The sequence below is a fragment of the Neopelma chrysocephalum genome, unplaced genomic scaffold (assembly GCF_003984885.1).
Source record: "Neopelma chrysocephalum unplaced genomic scaffold, ASM398488v2 Primary Assembly neopelma1_67, whole genome shotgun sequence".
Lineage (NCBI taxonomy): Eukaryota > Metazoa > Chordata > Aves > Passeriformes > Pipridae > Neopelma > Neopelma chrysocephalum.
The window spans coordinates 1,970,218-1,988,606 of record NW_020897726.1 but is presented as its reverse complement, the minus strand read 5'-3'; the positions used below and the strand labels follow the sequence as shown (position 1 = coordinate 1,988,606).

Sequence of the window (18,389 nt, the reverse complement as noted above, 5' to 3'; positions counted from 1 at the left end):
TCTATATCTATATCTATATCTATATCTATATCTATATCTATATCTATCTATATCTTTGTATCTATATCTATCTATACGATAGTCACAACAGAGTGTTCAAGAACAACTTCTTATGGAAGTTCTTTCATTAGCCCACCTCAAAACAATGATTTTCATGCTGGGATGTATTTTAATGGAGTAATAGCACTGAGCCTATTGCTTGTGAAACGTTTTATGAATCGAAGTACATACTTATTAAAATTGCGGCAAGTTTCAACAAGTTAAAATTCATGAAAGGGCTCAAAACATCACTCAAGAAGAATGCAGTTCTGGATTTTTCCCCCCCTCGTGATAATACTTATATCATACAATGAATTTTGAACCAAAACAGCAAAACACTGTTGCAACTTAATAACTGTTTTCCCAAGTGCACCTGAAGAGTTGTCAGTCCTGCAGAATGAGACTCCGTCCCTTGTCTCCATCTCAGATGAAAGGAGCAAGGACTGAGGGTACCAAACAAAGTGTGCACTGTCTGCTAAGACTATTTTCCAGAAGTGTCTGCTTGCTACAATTCCTTGTGCTTCTGAAACTGCATGAAGGTCTTCTAATATATTGAATGTATCTGATAATGCACTGGTGAAGGATTTGTACACAGTTTTTATGTGTACTACATTTAAATAGCTCAGAATGCTTTTTCTGAAAGGCAATAGAATTTTGTGTTTGCCACAACAGATTACATTTTGCTGAAGATGCTGTTAGTGCTGGGTAATGAAAAAATGAGTAAATTATAAAGAGGAAAATTCCTACTCCTACATTAAAAAAAATTTCTCAATAGACTCAGAGAATTTTCTTGCTTTTATGAGCAGGACGGCTATAGATATGAATAAAACCCAGTGGATATCTAGGAGTTGGTTTTCTAATACATAAATTCTGAAGAATCTCTTACTAAATGCAGTATCAGTTGCTATTGCAATGTCTAAGCTGTAGATTACCTGGGTAAAACTTGCAGAACTGACATAAGTATGGAACTGTGGGATGTGCTGATTGAAATTTAAAGAGACAAAACAAGCTCCCCTTTAAGCACACGGTACTGATGAAAACCCCATGAACTGAGAATACACTTTCTTTTTCTCCAGAGGAACTCATTCATGCACAGAATTTTTGTACTGTAAGACCAGTATGGTTGCCCTCAGCAAGTGGTTCTGATTTAAGTACTGCAGGATGCTTTGGTTGCTAGCAGAATTTTCTTGCCATTGCTGAAACTTTTCATTCACTCTTTTGGGATGAAAAAAAGAGACTTTGGAAAGGCCTTCTTGGACATTTTGTTGCTAATGTGAGGTCTTTTTCAAGGCATTAACTGTATTTGCTTGTGCAGTATCTCAAAGCATCAAAATATAGAGAACATTTATCATAAAAATTAGGCACTCAGGTAATTTTCACACCCAGAGAACATTCTGGGGCATTAGTACATTCAGTCCATGTAAAGGAAGCAGAAGCTGCCAATATCTGAAGGACCATGTCAATATGACACTTAAGTGGTCTCAAGCTCTCTCCTTCAGGTTAACAGAAAAAATGATTCTCTGTCTGTAATCAGAAGCAAGGATGAAAGGATGGTACCATCTTGTGGAATAGTACTGTTTTGTTATATTTTCACTGGTAAAAAACATTTTCCGGTTTGTTTCCACAGGCTATTTTTCTTTCTGATTTCTCCATCCATTGTGAATAACGTCTTCCCATGAAGTTCTGTTCTTTGACTTTCATGGTTGTTTCACTATGTCTATTTTCCTCTTTTTATTTCTTCCTTTCATTTACATAGGGAAAGAACTAAAATCAGAAGCGTCTTTCAATAAAAGCCTTACAATATTTGGAATCAAGCAGATGACTCAGGATGTCCTTGCATCATGGTTTCAATGTAAAATGAAAAGAAGACTTACTCAGCTTGTCTCAATGTCTATACTTTGGCTGACCCTTTTAGATTTTCCAAGAGGAAAAGATGTCCCACTACATTAGTCATAAATTGTCAAGTCTGACAACGTCAAGGAACTATGACATGGCTTTGCTCTGCACTTCAGAAAAACATCCCAAAACTTTTTTACTTTCATTGATGCTGTTTTGTCCTTTCCTTGGAAGTGCTGAAGATCGGCAATGTGTGGTGTGTTTTAAAAAATATCTGGCTTTTTACTCCTTCTTGAGCTTGTATTCATCTTAAGATTCAAGAGAAGTTAACACAAAGAAAAAGTGCTGATCCTAAAGTGAAACAAAGATGGAGTGATCCTGCAAACAGAATAGCTATGTATGAAGTAAATGGTCCTTCGTGGTCCTGTTTAAACTCAAGCTTCTCTGATGTGATTCTACCAAAATTCAGAAAGAGCTAAAAATTGCTGATTTTCTGCACTATAATTCATGTTTCAATTATACTACAACTATCCAGAGCAGACACAAAAATCCCTCTACCAGTATCCCACTTCTCCTCTGTCTCCTCAGAACAGAACATCACAACACTCCATGCTGTTGTTTTGCATCTAACAGAGCCAATAATGAGTATTGTATTATAAACCTTTGCTGTGCTCCAAAACACTAAAGTATTTGTGCACATGGGGTTATTTACCGAATGGATAGAGGATAATATAGTCACATACCATTCCACACAAATTTCAGTTGCACCCTTGGTCCTAAGTGGGATTTTTGAATTAGTACCTGCAGTAGCAGTGACTCTGAGTTTATAGAGATGTAAGTAAGTTGCTAGTACTAACCAGCAGAAAAGATGTCCTTTTCCACAATCTACTGCAGGGGCTTTCAGCATAGGGAAGCTAAGTGTATCTGATCCTGTTGAATTTGATCCTTGTCTTGTTAGCCTTACTGCTCTTTCACATCCTGGTATAGGACACCATTTAATAGCAGGATTATTTTCAACAAAGGCCTGTGGAAATAAAAAAGGAAAATACTTCACTACATAAGATCAGATTTCATCATTGATATAAATCTGTATTCATAATCTTCCTTTAAAGGAACAAAGCCAAAAAGCATAAGGGCAGTCTTGTGGCTGTGATGATAGACTTTTAGAAATAGTTATAAAAGTTAATATCCTTTTTTTTTTCAATAACAACAGTACTCCAGACTTACACTAAGAAGTGTACTTACATTTCAAACAAAACATTCAATCTGTGCAAGTCAATTCCTTTGTGATGTGGCTTACTGTAAAGTTCTACTATATATGTGCTGGCAATACATTCATTAACAGAACTGACTCTTGCAGATGAACAGAATTAAAACCTTATTGATTAAGCAAAAATCCCATAATGTATCCCATCCACAATAAACCTGAAATCAGAACTGGACTAATTCAGGAATTTACTTCCAATCTATTTGGTTATTGTAACAGGTCTTCTTTTGTAAAAATTATACCTAATAAATGAGGAGGAAAAGGAACTTTCACTACTTTGCTTCAAACCTAGGCTGATCACTAGCCACTAAAAAGATATAAAAGATTAATCAAATCTGATAATTTAATTTGCATCTTACTGTGTAAGACTGTTACTGTATATTAAATAGACTTGTCACACAAAGTATTGTACTGTAAATTAAAAAATATTTCTCTACTTTCTTTTGCCCTGCCACCACTGATAATTAGCACATTACTAAAAGACTAGTTCATTACTACACTAGCATAAAAGGAAAGAGGTGAATTAAAAGTTTGCTTTTAAAAACAAGTTGCAATGATGAAAATCAATACATTTAAAAAAAACAAACAGGAAAAGCAAATCTAGCTTTCCCTACTCCTCCTCTTCCTATATATACTAATCATATCAAGCACTGAATGGAAGAAATGTCAGTAATTCACTTGTACTGATAAATTTTTTAAAAGTAAACAGGTGCTGTTTTTGAATGTAAACTGTTTCTTGGTAATAAAAATAATCCAAAAACTCTTAAAAATTTCAAGTTGCAAACACAATCAACCCTGGCTGCTTAAAACCTTCATATCACCATTACAAAAATGAGTTTGATCAAATGATTTTATTAATATTGCATTAGGTAACATATTATGGAAGTATGGCATTTACACTTAAGGAATAATGTTCCTTCTTCCTTTCTCTGTGGTATAGCAAACACTGATATTATGGTATATAAGATAGCCAATAACTCAGTGTATGTATTTGCTTATGAACTTCTACTAGGAAAGTTACAGATATATCACAGCATTTCACATAGAAGTTGTAAGTTATTTTTTATAAAACGAATTACAGTTCAAGAATACAAGAACAGTTTAATAATTTACCTTAATGTCAAATTGAAGGTATCTTTTGTCCATCTCCTTGGAAACCACACTTTCTATGATGTCTACAGGCACAAGCTGGAAACAATCATATGCTGGGCAAAAAATGTTGTGAGCTTCACCTTCCTGAATTTTCAGATTCAAAAATCTGCCAGAATTTTGTCAGTCAGTATTTGTGAATAAAAAGTAAAAGTTAAAAGGCTGCTGAGTACTTTACACTAAGTTCACAGATATTCACAATAATAAATTTTTAAACAAAGAAGTATCCCTTTCTGCTCAAAAGGGCTACAAATTTGATGAATAGTATAATTAAAAGAAAAGAACAGTCATGGTCCAAATGCGAGCGCCATCAGCAACATTTAGCCTTATGTGTTTGTGGTTTCCATCCTTGTCATTTATCAGAGAGCTCTGCAATGTTTATTTAAACTGAGCATTACTTCTACCTTAAATGAGTAATGGAGCATGTAAATATAATTAATCTAGGAAATAATTAATGTGATACGCAATTAATTTCTACAATTGTGCTAATAAAAACAGGTCTGCTCTTGAACATAAATGTCTACATGGTGACCTTTGTAGTCCCTAAGCACCAGAATGCAAGACAGAACGAGCTCAGAAATCTGCTGAAAGCTGGACTTTGTAACAGTTTGCAGAGTTGCTTAGTTTAAAAGCTATAATATATTTATTAATCTGACATCAAGGATGATACTCATCTAACTTTAATCACCTAAAGGACAGACAGCTATTCTAAGGTAGTCACCTGAGATCCTTTAATAGGTAGGTAGAAAGAGTTGCCAACTCATCCCATCTTGGATTCATATCCCAGAATAGGACAACTCAGTCCTGGCTATGCTCTAAGTAACTTAGAAATGACTGGCTCAGGAATATGAATTCCACCCTAGATGTGCCACCACAAACACTTGCTTGACACTGGGCTATGGCTCTGAGTCTGTGGCTCTGTGCTGGACTCTGTACTGCACAGACCGCAGTACAGCAACCAAATTAGAAGCACCATGTCAAGCCAGTGATCTGTCGGTAATTTCTACAGCACTGCATAGCTATTTGCAAGACAAGAGAAGCATGACTACCAATTTTCTTGCTGCTGAAAAGAACTGCCTTTGAAAAGCTCCTATGGAAAAGAAAGTGCTCTTCCTTAAGCTCGGGCAGATGGGTTCATACAAATTGGGCTGATCTGCAGTAGGAATAGCTGTGCTGAATGACACTGTAACAAGACACTACAGTGCTACAGTTCAAGTAGTACAATCTCCTGAATGGGGACACAGATGAATACAAAGGCACTGCATACAGATATAATTATTCTTGGGAAGTATGATTAATATTTATACTAGCATAATTATCCATGTCTGAGTTTTTTACTAGCATGGCTGTTCTGACCTATGAAGTAACAAGAGCATTACACTAATAGAACTTCTAAGTGAAACCTACCCCTCGGTTATTAACCCTCAACATAAGAAAGTATTTTAATTGCTTTTCTGACTGGAAATGGATTTACGATGCCTAAGTTCAGTATGCTAAACCAAGAGATGGAATTAAGCATGTACTTAATTTAGAAAGTGTAAACTTCAATGCTGCCAACAGCACATGCACACTGAACAAATCAAGAGTAGGCTTATCTATTTACACAGAGGCTTGAAACATTTGCTTTAGAGTTTTGCTTAGTCAGGACGAAAACAAACATTACATAAGCCTAAAACAGTCAGTAACAGTTGTTTGAGTGACAACTAAAATATTTCATAGGTTCAAACCAGCAACTCTTTGAAACCCCAAAAATACTTTAACGGTAGCTGTTTACAGTCTTTGTCCTTTCCTCTTCAAAATAGCAAATATGAAAGTTTCTCACATGATAGAAAAGCATGTATACTCACGCCTCCCAGCATGCTCTGCAGAAGTCATGTCCACAAGGCATATCCACTGGGTCTTCAAACACAGAAATATTACACATACAAATGTCGCACTGTAAATGAAAAAAATGCTTCTGATTAAGAAACACCCTAAAGCCTTTCATATTGTTAGCAGAACAAGTTATGTTGGAAAGTCTCGGCGAAAATTCAAAGAAGGGCTCAGCAGGGGAAAAAAAATCTAACTGCAATCAGAAAAAAATAGTTATTTAAGCTATAGAAATAGAAATCGGAAAGATTAGGTATCTCTGTTTCTATACCTTCCTATCCAAATAGCATATTTTGGGCTGCCTTTTGCTGTGTCTTCGAGCGCAAGAAGTCCTTCACCCTGCAGAGTGCTGGGATCTCAGAGTTAGAATTCTGGGTCCGAAAGGGACCTAAATTTTTCATCAGTTTCACAGACACCCAGAAATTACTTTAGAGATGAGGCTACAAGAAATGTTTGGCATCTCACACAATCAGGGCCAAATCAAGGTGGAACAGTTTGGGTATGCAGCAGCAGCAAATATTTTAAGTAATCATCCACATAAATAATATTTTTTAAAAGATTTTGATGTTTTCAATCCAAATAAAAAGTTACACTAATAATATTCCAAAAGAAGACACCACTGCTGAATTTTATAGAAGTATGGTACTAAAGAAAAAATAACATTGAGTATTAAGACCCTTACTTTGAAAACATTTAATGCATAGGGATGAAACCAGTCATTGGTTGTGGTTCTGTGTGAAAATAAATATTGATGTTCTTCAAGGAATACAAATGGATTTTTCTTTTCATTGGAACAAAGATTCCATGAAAATTTACTTTAACTTTCAATACACTTGATATTATACACACATAGGACATTTTCAGAAAGTTAGCCTGTGATATGCCACTCTACAAGCACTTGTATCACAGCCAAAACAAAATCAAACCAAAAGAAGTCAGCCTTTAAAGTGCAAAACTCAGTGAAGGTATTTACTGTTGGTTTAGTCATTTCAGCTTATTGTCTTGCCAAAATTAAATATTTTAAAAGTTGACAATGCACCGAAAATGTTCACTATTAAATTTATAAAAGCTTTAAACTTTGTTTAAAACATAACTTTAAAATAAGGAATTTCATGAAGCCCTGAGTTCAAAATATCAAGCAAGAACATTTACTGGTACAGTTTTAATTATAAGATAGGATGCAAATGCAAAATCTGAAATGGAGCTTTGTAGCTGGTGGTTCTATTTTATCTATTCCTTTTAGTTTTAATGTTCCTGCCAAAATGAGAGGCCTCAAAAAAATATGTATTGTTTCATCAACAACATTCTGAAAACAGTTTTGATAGATTTGATAGTTTAGATAAGATTTTTAAACAAACAGGAAGACTAAATGTATAGATCTGAATTTGGATTTAGACATACTACATATAGCACAGCAATCATTATTCAAACCTGCATTCCTGGCTTATGCACCATCAATGAAAACCAAAATACACAATGTAGAACTGAAGACATATAATCTTTCATTAAAAATTTAATTAGGAAATATTCGCAGACAATATTTAACTTCTAATGTAAATAAATGTACAATAACCATGTTCCTCCTATGTAGCTTCTTTTTAAACATTTTACAATAAAAAGAAATAAAACATTTCTACATAGGAATGCAAAATCTTAATTTTAATGTGAGATCTAGGGATGATCCACTTGCAAGACTGCATATAATACTCTAGAAAAATGCTTAGGTCACGGAGCAAAAGTTTTATAATGCTGCAGCTGCAGATTATTAAAAAGAGAACCCTGTCTTCCAAAAGAGCCACACTGATTTTAATGAAAGGAGCTTTCATATTTCAAATTTGCAATAGCGTTATGAACCACTTCAAGCAGCCCACACATAGTAAAAGTAATTATAAGCTTACAGTACACTAGTGGGCTGACATTTCAAAATGCAGACAAAGAGAATTCTGTTTTCTAAAAAAAAAAATTTTCAAAAGGCAAGATTCACAGAACTGAGTACATTTACGGAAATGGATACAATGAAAGTGAACATCTTGATAAGGATGAGATGAGAAGTTCAAAAGAGCCAAAGGTACTGATGTCACTGTAGCTGGTTAAAATGACAGTTTGTGAGTGACAGCCAAGGTAAGAACAGAATGATTTACATTAGCCAGAGGCTCAACTGTTTTATCATATAGAATGTTTAGGGTGTCAACTTCTCTGTTCACCAATTCTGGCAAGAGAAATACTTTACACCTTTACAAATGCCCTTTCAGAATGGGAGGACGATGCAGCTCTGTCTCCACAAGTGCACTATGTTTAGAGATCAGTCTTTTGCCCTCCTAGTTTCAGATCTAATTATAAACTTACCACAGTTGTCTCCATGTCTCCTGGTGAGGGACTGATTTCATCAGGGGAAGTGACAGAGGAGCGAGTAGTGCGTGGAGTTCGTGGAGAAGGGAGCGTATCCCATGCATTGTATCCACTTGGAGGGGGAGTTGGCATCTGAACCCCTGAACGCTGGCAGCAATTCTCTGGGTTACACATCCATGCTTCAAGTAACTTCTCCCTGTCCCAGTCTTCAGTAAGTACAGATACAGGCAATTATGCAGCTGACAATGTTTAAAATACATACATATCTAAATTCTAAGCTAAACCTTTTCAGAATAAATAAGCATTATAAAGTGTGAGTGAATAGAACTTTGGACTACATTTTAGAGAACATATTCCAACATAATACATAATGCAATGTATTTTTGTAAATAATTGCATCGCAAGCACCTCCTTTCCCTGTTACATCAGTCTTAAAATTATTTTTGTTATTTACTTAAAGCAATTGTAGCAGCTAGGAGATTTGATTGGAAACCAGAACTGTACTGACTTTCACAGACAGATGAAAATATAGCAGCCCTCACACCACAGAATTTTTAATATTTTTCCTTTCTGTGAAAAAAGTAATTGTTCAATATGTATTCACTTTTAAGTACTGTAGTTGTTTTTTTTTTTTAAATGAAGCCATGAAATGAAGGAAGAAGAACTAAGATCCAAACTGGATTACAAAAAGGTTTGTGACCTAATGAGTTTCCAGTCTTCATATCTATATGTATGTAAGTGATGTGTTTCTGGGAAAAAAGAAATAAAAAACCCCACATGATTACAAAGAAAATTGCATATATTCTTCCTACATTTTATTCTATAATTAAGTGTTAAAGAATGTTTTACTTTTATTCATAATTAACATTGCTCATTTATATACAAAAAAAGAACTAGTGAAACAAAATGTGTTATATATTAATATTTTAAAACTAAATCAAATTTTTCTTCACAACTGAAATATTTTCTGTTTTGATTTGTAATATTAATTCTAAAGATATGATAAGAATAGTGGGGTTTTCTATCAAAAATACTTTAAAGTTCTCATTTAAATATAAATCTATCAAATTCCTATATGGATTTGAATCTAAAACCATCAACACTATGCACAGTTCAGGGAAACTTGAATTGGATAAAGAAAGAGAAATTTCCCAATTTTTTCCTATCACTTTAAATAAATATTTTAAAGTTTGGGGTTTTTTTTAAATGTTAGGTACTCCCAAAGGAATGTCAATGTTATTAATCAAGAGATGGCTTATTTTTATTGAATATTTTATAAGGAAAAGATAAATAATATTCCTATACTCTATTAGTGCTGGGACAAAAGATATATGTTCTAAGCACTGAACTTATTAAAAATATTGCCCCTGTCAAATAATGATTGCAGTTATATTAAAATCTGCTCCTTCCTAATCTGAAAAAAAAAATTCTTCAAGCGGAAGATGATTTATTGATCAGGTCCTTACTTGTCTAAGCTAAAACATATAATGGGTTAGTTTAATTTCATTTGTTTAAAGATATGGACCCTGAACATATTTACACTTCAAAAATTATAAACTTTATCAGCATTTTTCAAATTACCCTGAGCTTATAATCCTTCAGACGGGAATTGACTGATGTTAAGATACAGATAAAATATAAAATTTGCTAAAAATTTTCTTAACTTTGTATCTTCAAAATTAGAAAGGGTTAAGACATGCTACTAAATGGATCCATTGTGTTCTCTTTACTAACTTATGAGTTTTAGTAAAACACAAGTTATATTTGTTCAATTGCCTCTCTTTTATCCTGAAATCACCTGCTGTATAATGAACTAGGAGAGAAACAGAGACAACGTTGAAAAAATACTTGCAGAAAAACTGTAAAGTTATTTATTTTCATGACTGCCATAATAACATGTTTTTATCTTGGCTCTAATTCTATGTATTTCTGTCTCTCAATTAAAAAAAAAGAAAAGAAAAATACACTCAATTCTTAAAGACTGTGTCGATAAATTGATATAGTTGTACAATAAGAAAAGCAAAATTTGTTGGATTAAATATTATGTATCTGTGCTCTTTCCAAGAATTTAAAACATGCTTTTCATACATGAAATGTAAATTAAGATTTCACATTATTCATTCACGAATTTCAAGATTTAATGCACAAAACATTACGATTTGACATTTGATGTTTCCCAATGGTCTAAACCTTTGTAAACAGCTCAGTTATTCCTTTTGCTAAGCTGACCCAATACAGCTACAGGCAAATAGTTGACTTTCTCATGACTTGCTAATTGTCTGTGTTTCTTTCTGAGCACTGGCCAATTGCATTAAGTTACCCCTACATCACTAAGGCAACATCAGCAGAATGACCATTCCAACACAGACTGATTTCTTCTCAACTTTAAAGTCCTGCTTGCTAGATGCTGGCAGACATTTCTCCACAGTTTACATCAACCCCACTGATTTTGGACTTATTGCAGACTGAGCTGGGAGTTTGAACAGTATTGTCATAATTTTCCTCTTCAAAATATCTGCACAGGTTATGAAGCCTACTCAGTCAAATATTTATAATTTTTAGCATTCAAATATTGAACATATTATAAATACAATATAAGAAGTAAACAAACATTCAACATTAAAAAATCATATGCAAAGACTATGCCTTAATATCACACTGGCACATGTTCATGTTGACTTAATTCAATGTTAAAAGGAATGCAAATACCAGCTATGGAAAATAACGTAAAAGAGATGCATTTCAGGTACTACAACTCTTCATGAAAGTCTACCAAAAGTTGTGGGTTTAAAATAATGTCTTCCTATTTCACTTTTCCCTCTTCCATTGATTTTCACAAGGAGCCCACAACAATAATAGGGTATGAAAGCTTAATCCAGTAACACGGTGATGAGCATGCAAACCATTAACTGCCTGAGTAGTTCCTTTGGCATAAAGTAACAATGCAGATGCTTCAGTAAGCATAAGTTTTGAATCACTGAATCAAAGCCTAAAGCTTACACTGAGTTTCAGAAATACTTTTGTCTGGAGCAAACACACTGAATTCAGTATATCCCCTTTCTGACAACCCCAGATTAAACTACACAAGAGCATAGACTTATTTCAGTGAAATTAAACTAGTTACAGATACGCACACACAGAAAAGCATACCCTGTGTTAAAAGCAGACCCTGTATAAAAATCCTTCAAAGGACACACACTCATACGATTTAAACCCCACGACAATTTCCAACCATTTATTGCAATGGTCAGATTGCTTTTATTGCAACAAAAAATAAAGAAAAAAAAATTGGATCCAGTTTTATGCACAAATATATAGTGGCAGTAAACCAAAGGTCCGACAAAAATAGGTTTGATGAATTTGATCTTTTTAATATATAAACCCATGAAAGTTTTACTTCTGTGTCTCACCCACATATGACAGCTCTGTTTCTCCACATTGCTCAAGCCAAAATGTCTTGCATTGTAATTCCTAGTTTGAATCATTTTCCTATCAGCTTTCCTGTCTGCCTCACTGCTTTTTAACACACTGCAGCTGTACCTCTTTCTGAAGTACTCTGTGGTCTGTTTCCTGCTATTTGATTAACTGTTACTTCTCTTTTACTTGGAAATAAAAGTCTAACATACAACAGCCATTTTGATTTTGCTGAAAACAGTTTCTTTAGGCTCTAAGGATTTGGATTACCATGTGCCCGAAGTAGAGCTTCTGCAGTAAAGAGTGGGGCTTGGAGCATGTCGGCAGATTCCACAATCAGCATATCCTTTAGCCTTCGCAGGTCTTGAAGTCTTAGCCCTTCATATGGCTTTGAGAAGAAGAAGAAAGACAATTTATGTCTAGTATTTACCAGTTAGACTCTAATGTAGTATTAAAAGGAAAGCATTCAAAGTACTGTTACTGATCACCATCTCAGCTGGGAGATGTGACAAAATTTATTCAGGGTGCACACCAATGACCATGCAAAGCTATATTGGAACACTGTCATTTTGCAATATTTATAATACCAGCGTTGTACATTCCAAAATCTAAAAGCAGTGTCTCTAGAGTTCTCCATTATATCTGGAGGGCACGTTCAAATCTTAAGCTAGCCTAACACTAACTCTCTCTCTCAAAAAACCCTAGATTTTCACAGAATCCAGCTGAATTTTGATTCAGTGATTAAGCCTCAGATATTGTGGAACAGGTATGAGAATGCCTGACTAGCTTTGAACTAAGGATTTAGAGGAGAGCAAGAGAAAGGACAGGTTAGCATACATTGCATATAGATTCTCTGACACTAACTTTATACATTAATTGAGACCTGTTAACTTTGAATTGATCTGGGGGAGAACACATTGAGATATTAGAAAGTGAGAAGTTGTGAACAGAAGCCATTACAGGTCTTTTGAGGCAATAGTCACAGAAACACAGAAGGGCTGAGGTTGGAAAGGACTTGCAGATGATGCCATTTGGTCAAACCTTCCTGCTCAGGTAGGGTCATTTAGAGCCAGCTGCCCAGGACCCTGTCCAGATGGTATTTGAATATCTCCAAGGCTGGGGATTCATTGTACATGATGTCAAAACTCTTTGAGAAGCAATGGCCAATTTTGATAGCCCTACACAGTCAGAGCAGATTCCTTCCTAGTCTGGAGCTCCATCTCCATATTATAACAAAAAAAAAGGCAAATCAGAAAGACAAAAAGGAATAATTTTAGGATTCTGAATTAGCTCCAACCAAGACAGTAGAGATGCATACATATTTTTGCAGACTCCTTTTTAAAACTAAGAAAGGAAGAACATGACAGCAAATAATATATTTGTTAGTGTTGCACAGAGAAAATGGGCAAAAGGTAGAAAGAGAAAAAAAAGCGGGAGGGCATGTACAGAGAATGGATACAGAAAGGGCATTTAAAAAATACTATTCTTACATGCACTGATTTTATTTACTTCTAAAAAGGTTAGTTAACAAAATATTTAAAGCATTTGACATAAAATGATACGTGCTCAGCACTAATTAGGACCTGCCCAAATGGCAAATGTCTTCAGCAATTTGGAGGTGAAAGGACACAGAGCAGCAGTGATAACCACACTTAAGACCATGTATCATTATTTACTATCTATATTTTGATTTTATGTAGAGCATAGTCCAGGAGTCTCCAGTGCTACATTATAAGCACACACACACTTGCGTACATACACAGCCAGAAAGCAAAAGACTGGTCATGTCCTTGGATGTTTACAATCTAAGTAAAAGTCTACTGTGCCCTTTGAGGATAACAAACAGAAGGCAGAAGTGATGGGGAGAATGGATACCCTGGGCTTCTAAACAATTTTCTTCTTTTGAGACATCTACTCTAAAAATATAACTTCCTCCCTATAATCTAGATATCACAATAAACTCCATAAAGTGCACCTAAAACCATAACCGACTCCCACAAGGATGTCTCCTGTAAGCTAATCAGCAAAATAAACAGTTGCTTCTCAATATTAGAAACTTTGTGATCGGCAAGAGCCACAGCTCTGCACTGGGTCTTTGTCCTTTTTTAAAAAGCAAGCAAAGCAGAAGAGAAATGAACTGTGAGTGTCCTGACCTATATCTTGTTTGCCCAAGTTCAGGGAGTTTCTGTGTGTCCTTCCGTTACTGATCATGCATGACTCAGTAAAGGACAATCTGAACATTAATGGCTTGCACTGAAATAAATCTAGGCCACTTGATTCATAGTATGCTGGAATTTGACTGACCTTCTTAATTTCTTACAAAAAATTTAATTTATAAAAACACAGGTGCCAGAATGATTATAATTGTGCGTATGTACAGCAAAAAAATGGAAGCAAAGAGTAAATCATCATGAGTGCATTTGAACTGCATTCTGAAATGCAATTGTAAAACAAGCAGCTTTGTCAGCACAACAGTACTCAATTCTTGAAGACCATATATATCATAAGAAGAAATGTCTTTTCTGTTAAACTTGCAACATATGCACATATTTTAGGACACAGTATTTTATTCTGAAATGCAGATATGCTCAAAATTATATTTAACTGATTGGTTCCAGGTCAAACACTAGCAAGTATCTCCCTTGAGTAACAGACTATTACATTATCTCAGCTGGAACATTCCACACAACCCAGTGGGGATTTTTGGATCTTCAGTTTTTAAGAATCCTAATTTTATCTTTTTAAGTAATGAAGGAAATATATCCTAAGAATGTGTTTGAAACTTCAGACATTTGTTTCATAAAATAATATATGAGCCCACAGAAGAAGCTGAAAGAAAAGAAATTTTAGGCTGAGACTATTAAGTAGCTTAATCTGGAAATTCCAGATCAAAGACTTTATACAATGGGAACCCTTAAGAATGTTAATGTGTACAAGACAGTTTTGTAGAGACTTATGAAGATACGGTCTTTAGTTACAAGGATGCACATCCTTTATGTAACATCACAGAGCTTTGTTTTTAACTACTTCAAACATTGATGACTTGTCTCTGCAAAGCCATATACTATAAAGGATTTTGATTACAGCCTGTGATGCTCAGAGACCTCCTTTAATGCTCATTTTTGGAGGAGTTCTTTATTGATATTTGCTGTGAAAAAAGACACTGTTCAATATTAGCATCATTTAACTATATAATGATTTTGAATATACTATTTGAATGACTACTTTAATGCATCGTTGAGCTTCTCACTACAAATTCCAACACTTTTGTATTCTCAAGAGCTGTTCTTTCAAACTATTTTCTTCTCAAGTTTTTACCACTAACATTTAGGTATCATAAATTACATATTTTTCTTCTCCTGAAAACACTTTTAGTATGTAAGATGACTATTTTAACAGTTCATTTCAAACTATTATTATTTTCTTCTCTTTTGAAGTACCATTAAAATAGACAGCGGCAAAGTAACTATTTGCTACAGTGATGACTATATAATTAAATGGTGTTAAAACACTTCATGTAAATATCCTACTTTATGGGTGGATGGAGTTCTACAGTTAATGAAGTCATATATTAAAAAAATTATTTATACTCCATTTAACTCATTCAAGTATAATTATATGCACTATATGTATGTAAGTGTCCATATATCTTAACTAACTGTAGTCCCTTTCCTTCACTTAATAAACCATTCTCTATCTGTAGAGATAAAATAATTTTTAATAATTTTAGATAACTCCTTGCTCTTTGTACTTATGGTATTTGCATTACTTGTATATTTATATGACATCAATTCAGGAACTGAAGAAAACCATTCCAATTACTATACACTCAATAAATTATCTGTGACACATTCACTATCAGTGTATTTCTACAGTACTCAGTGGCACATAGGTAAAACGAATGAAGAAGTTACACACTCTGCTATTGCACAATAAATTTCACCGACTCTGACTAAGAGCCAAAACTGTTCTGCATGATCTGCTCTGAGGTACTGTTCATTCCCAGGTGTTTCTTATGTAAAATCATAACATTGCATGATGTGATTGAAAGGAAGAATGTGGTTATCTCCCAGGGATACATAACCAAGACAAATATGCTCCCATGCTACAGTAAACAGAAATTTAAAAGACTGTGCAAATAAAACAACCAAAACTTATAAAGGCAGTTTAAAAACAATCACTTACTGTCATATTATTTAGTCTATCTTCAATTAGATTTAAAAGATAAATATAAACTTAAGATTTTATGTAACAAAGATTTTTTTTTTGAGATTGTCCAACAAATTAAGAGCAAAGAATCAAGAAAAAAAGGATTGTTCTCCTGTAAACACAGCAGGTCTGGAAGGGGAGGTATTGGGTACTATCATTCCAGATACTACCGTGCATATCATAAACACTGGAGTTAAGTCCATTTGCCCGTTTTGCCTGGAAATAAATCCTATTCATGGTTTTCAAATGTATCTTTTCCTGTAACCTTCATTTAAGAGATGAAGTTACTTTGAAAATGCACTTCTTCATATTGAAAGTATTTTAATTATTCATGAATGAATATTCTGTGTCTTGGAAGGATGTTGAAGGACATCAAATGATTACAGGCTAAATACTACGTTTAACAAGCATTTTGTACACTCGGTACCTCAGTGTTTAATAATATATAGAAATGAAATTGAGAGGCAAAAAATACAGGACCATCTCTGAGAGGCAATTTTGGTAAAGCATCTGTGTTTTGGGAAAGGCTTTTGGATCACTTCTCATGCCCCATTAAGATAACAGATGGAGGGATCACCATAGCCAGTGGTAATTGCAGCTTCCACTGTCCATTCCAGACATTTGTGCAGAGACCTGCAGGATGAGCACATGTGGTCATTTGGATTGCAGTTCAGTGCAAGTCTTTCTAAGGCTGGTTTTTTTTCAACTGAAAAGCCCACTCTGAGGGCTAAGACTGAAAAATTACCTTCTCATGGCTGCATGCTCTTGGTATCTCTCTTATGCCAGCACTTGTGCTGTTACAGCTAAACAAGAAATTAGGGAAATTATCCCACTGAAAAGTCACAAGGAAAGAGGAGAAAAACCAGAAGGGAGCACACAAAGGCAGAATTGCTCTACGTAAATCCCCAAGATAATCAAGTAGTGTACTGAATTCCAGGCTGACATTTTTTGGGATTTGGGAAAGCTGCCCTGGTATGTGAGATGGACAACTGTACATTCCCTTGTAACTATCAAGTCTTTAAGCTGGTTTTGCTCAGCATCCACTTTAAACAGTCACGAGACAGTATTTTCTCTTGCTGAAATGCCTATTCAAGTGGTTCTTGATTTGCCCCACCCATATTTGTAAGTTCCCTGTTCTCTTAGCTGTGCCGGTGTATATGCCAGAAAAGCCATGGTATAAAGATAAAAATTAGTCAGCCTAAATAAAACAATTACATATTACCATTCTTTAAAACTTTTTTTTCTTTTAAGCCTAAACATTGCTATGATCCAGCTGACAACGTAACCATCCAAACAGTTCTATTTGTATAACCAAAGGAGTGGTAAACTGCAATTGTGGCAGGAAACCGCTGCAGTCTTTTAGTGTTTCTGCCAAGAGAGAAAATATAATTTCCAACTATCTTCTTACAACAATATGGAAATATTCAGAGAAATTAAAATGAGTTAATTACATTTGCTATTTCAATGTAAATTCAAGTATATTAAACCTCATCTCAAAATGTCTCATCTCATAATAAACAATCTAATTAAGCTTGTTTATATTTGAATTTATCCAAGAAAATTAGTAAAGAAATTAATTGAACAGTACAAAAACTTTCTTACTTTCAAGTAAAAGTGACAATTAGTGGCATTTTTCATGGGAACAGTTGATGTGATCTAAGCCTATTCATATCTAAATCTAAATGAATTTTCTTTTAAGTATCATTAGGTCCTAGGTGCACTAAGCTAGTAAAAGGCCAGGTCATGCTCTTTTTGAGGGAAACAGCCATAGAGAAATCTACTGTCCTTTAATTTAAACAGAATTACTTTGTAATATTTACTGAATGATATTATCTATGTATACTTATTTAGAATTTTAGATAATTAAAATCTGATCATGGGTGGGGAGGGAACTTTTACTCAGAATCTTTCTGGTCAAATTATCCTTATTGAATCATAGTCATGTGTAAGGCATAACAGCATTCAAGTAAATTTGTGTCAGTGAATTGTCTCTCGATAACTGACTTGGAAACAACACCACCTGTTATTACCTGTTTTTCATACCAGTTCTGGTATGCAGTAGCTTCAGGCATCATGTTATAAAACAAGAAAGTAAAGGCACTGTTTTGAAGTCCTGCACTACTCAGCTGATTTTTGGTAACATTCAACTAGTCTCAGCCTGGGAAGATCCACCAGAACAGTTTCCCTTCTCTATCTCACAGATTTTCTCCTTTTCAGAATTTCTCCTGCCCTCATTTTTGAGACAAAAAGTTATCTT

General features: G+C 34.5%; 1 protein-coding gene across 5 annotated transcripts in view; it reads right to left on the bottom strand.

Moving 5' to 3' along the window:
* Positions 1–18,389, bottom strand: part of ANKIB1 (ankyrin repeat and IBR domain containing 1) — an 84,562-nt gene that overhangs the window by 16,059 nt on the left and 50,114 nt on the right. For all 5 annotated transcript variants that reach the window (XM_027684826.1, XM_027684823.1, XM_027684825.1 and 2 more), the window contains exons 5-9: positions 12,194–12,311; positions 8,507–8,715; positions 6,139–6,227; positions 4,256–4,400; positions 2,733–2,899 (exon numbers count right to left, since the gene is read on the bottom strand). In XM_027684826.1, coding sequence (XP_027540627.1) covers positions 2,733–2,899; positions 4,256–4,400; positions 6,139–6,227; positions 8,507–8,715; positions 12,194–12,311 — 728 coding nt within the window. The remainder of the gene's footprint in view (positions 1–2,732; positions 2,900–4,255; positions 4,401–6,138; positions 6,228–8,506; positions 8,716–12,193; positions 12,312–18,389) is intronic.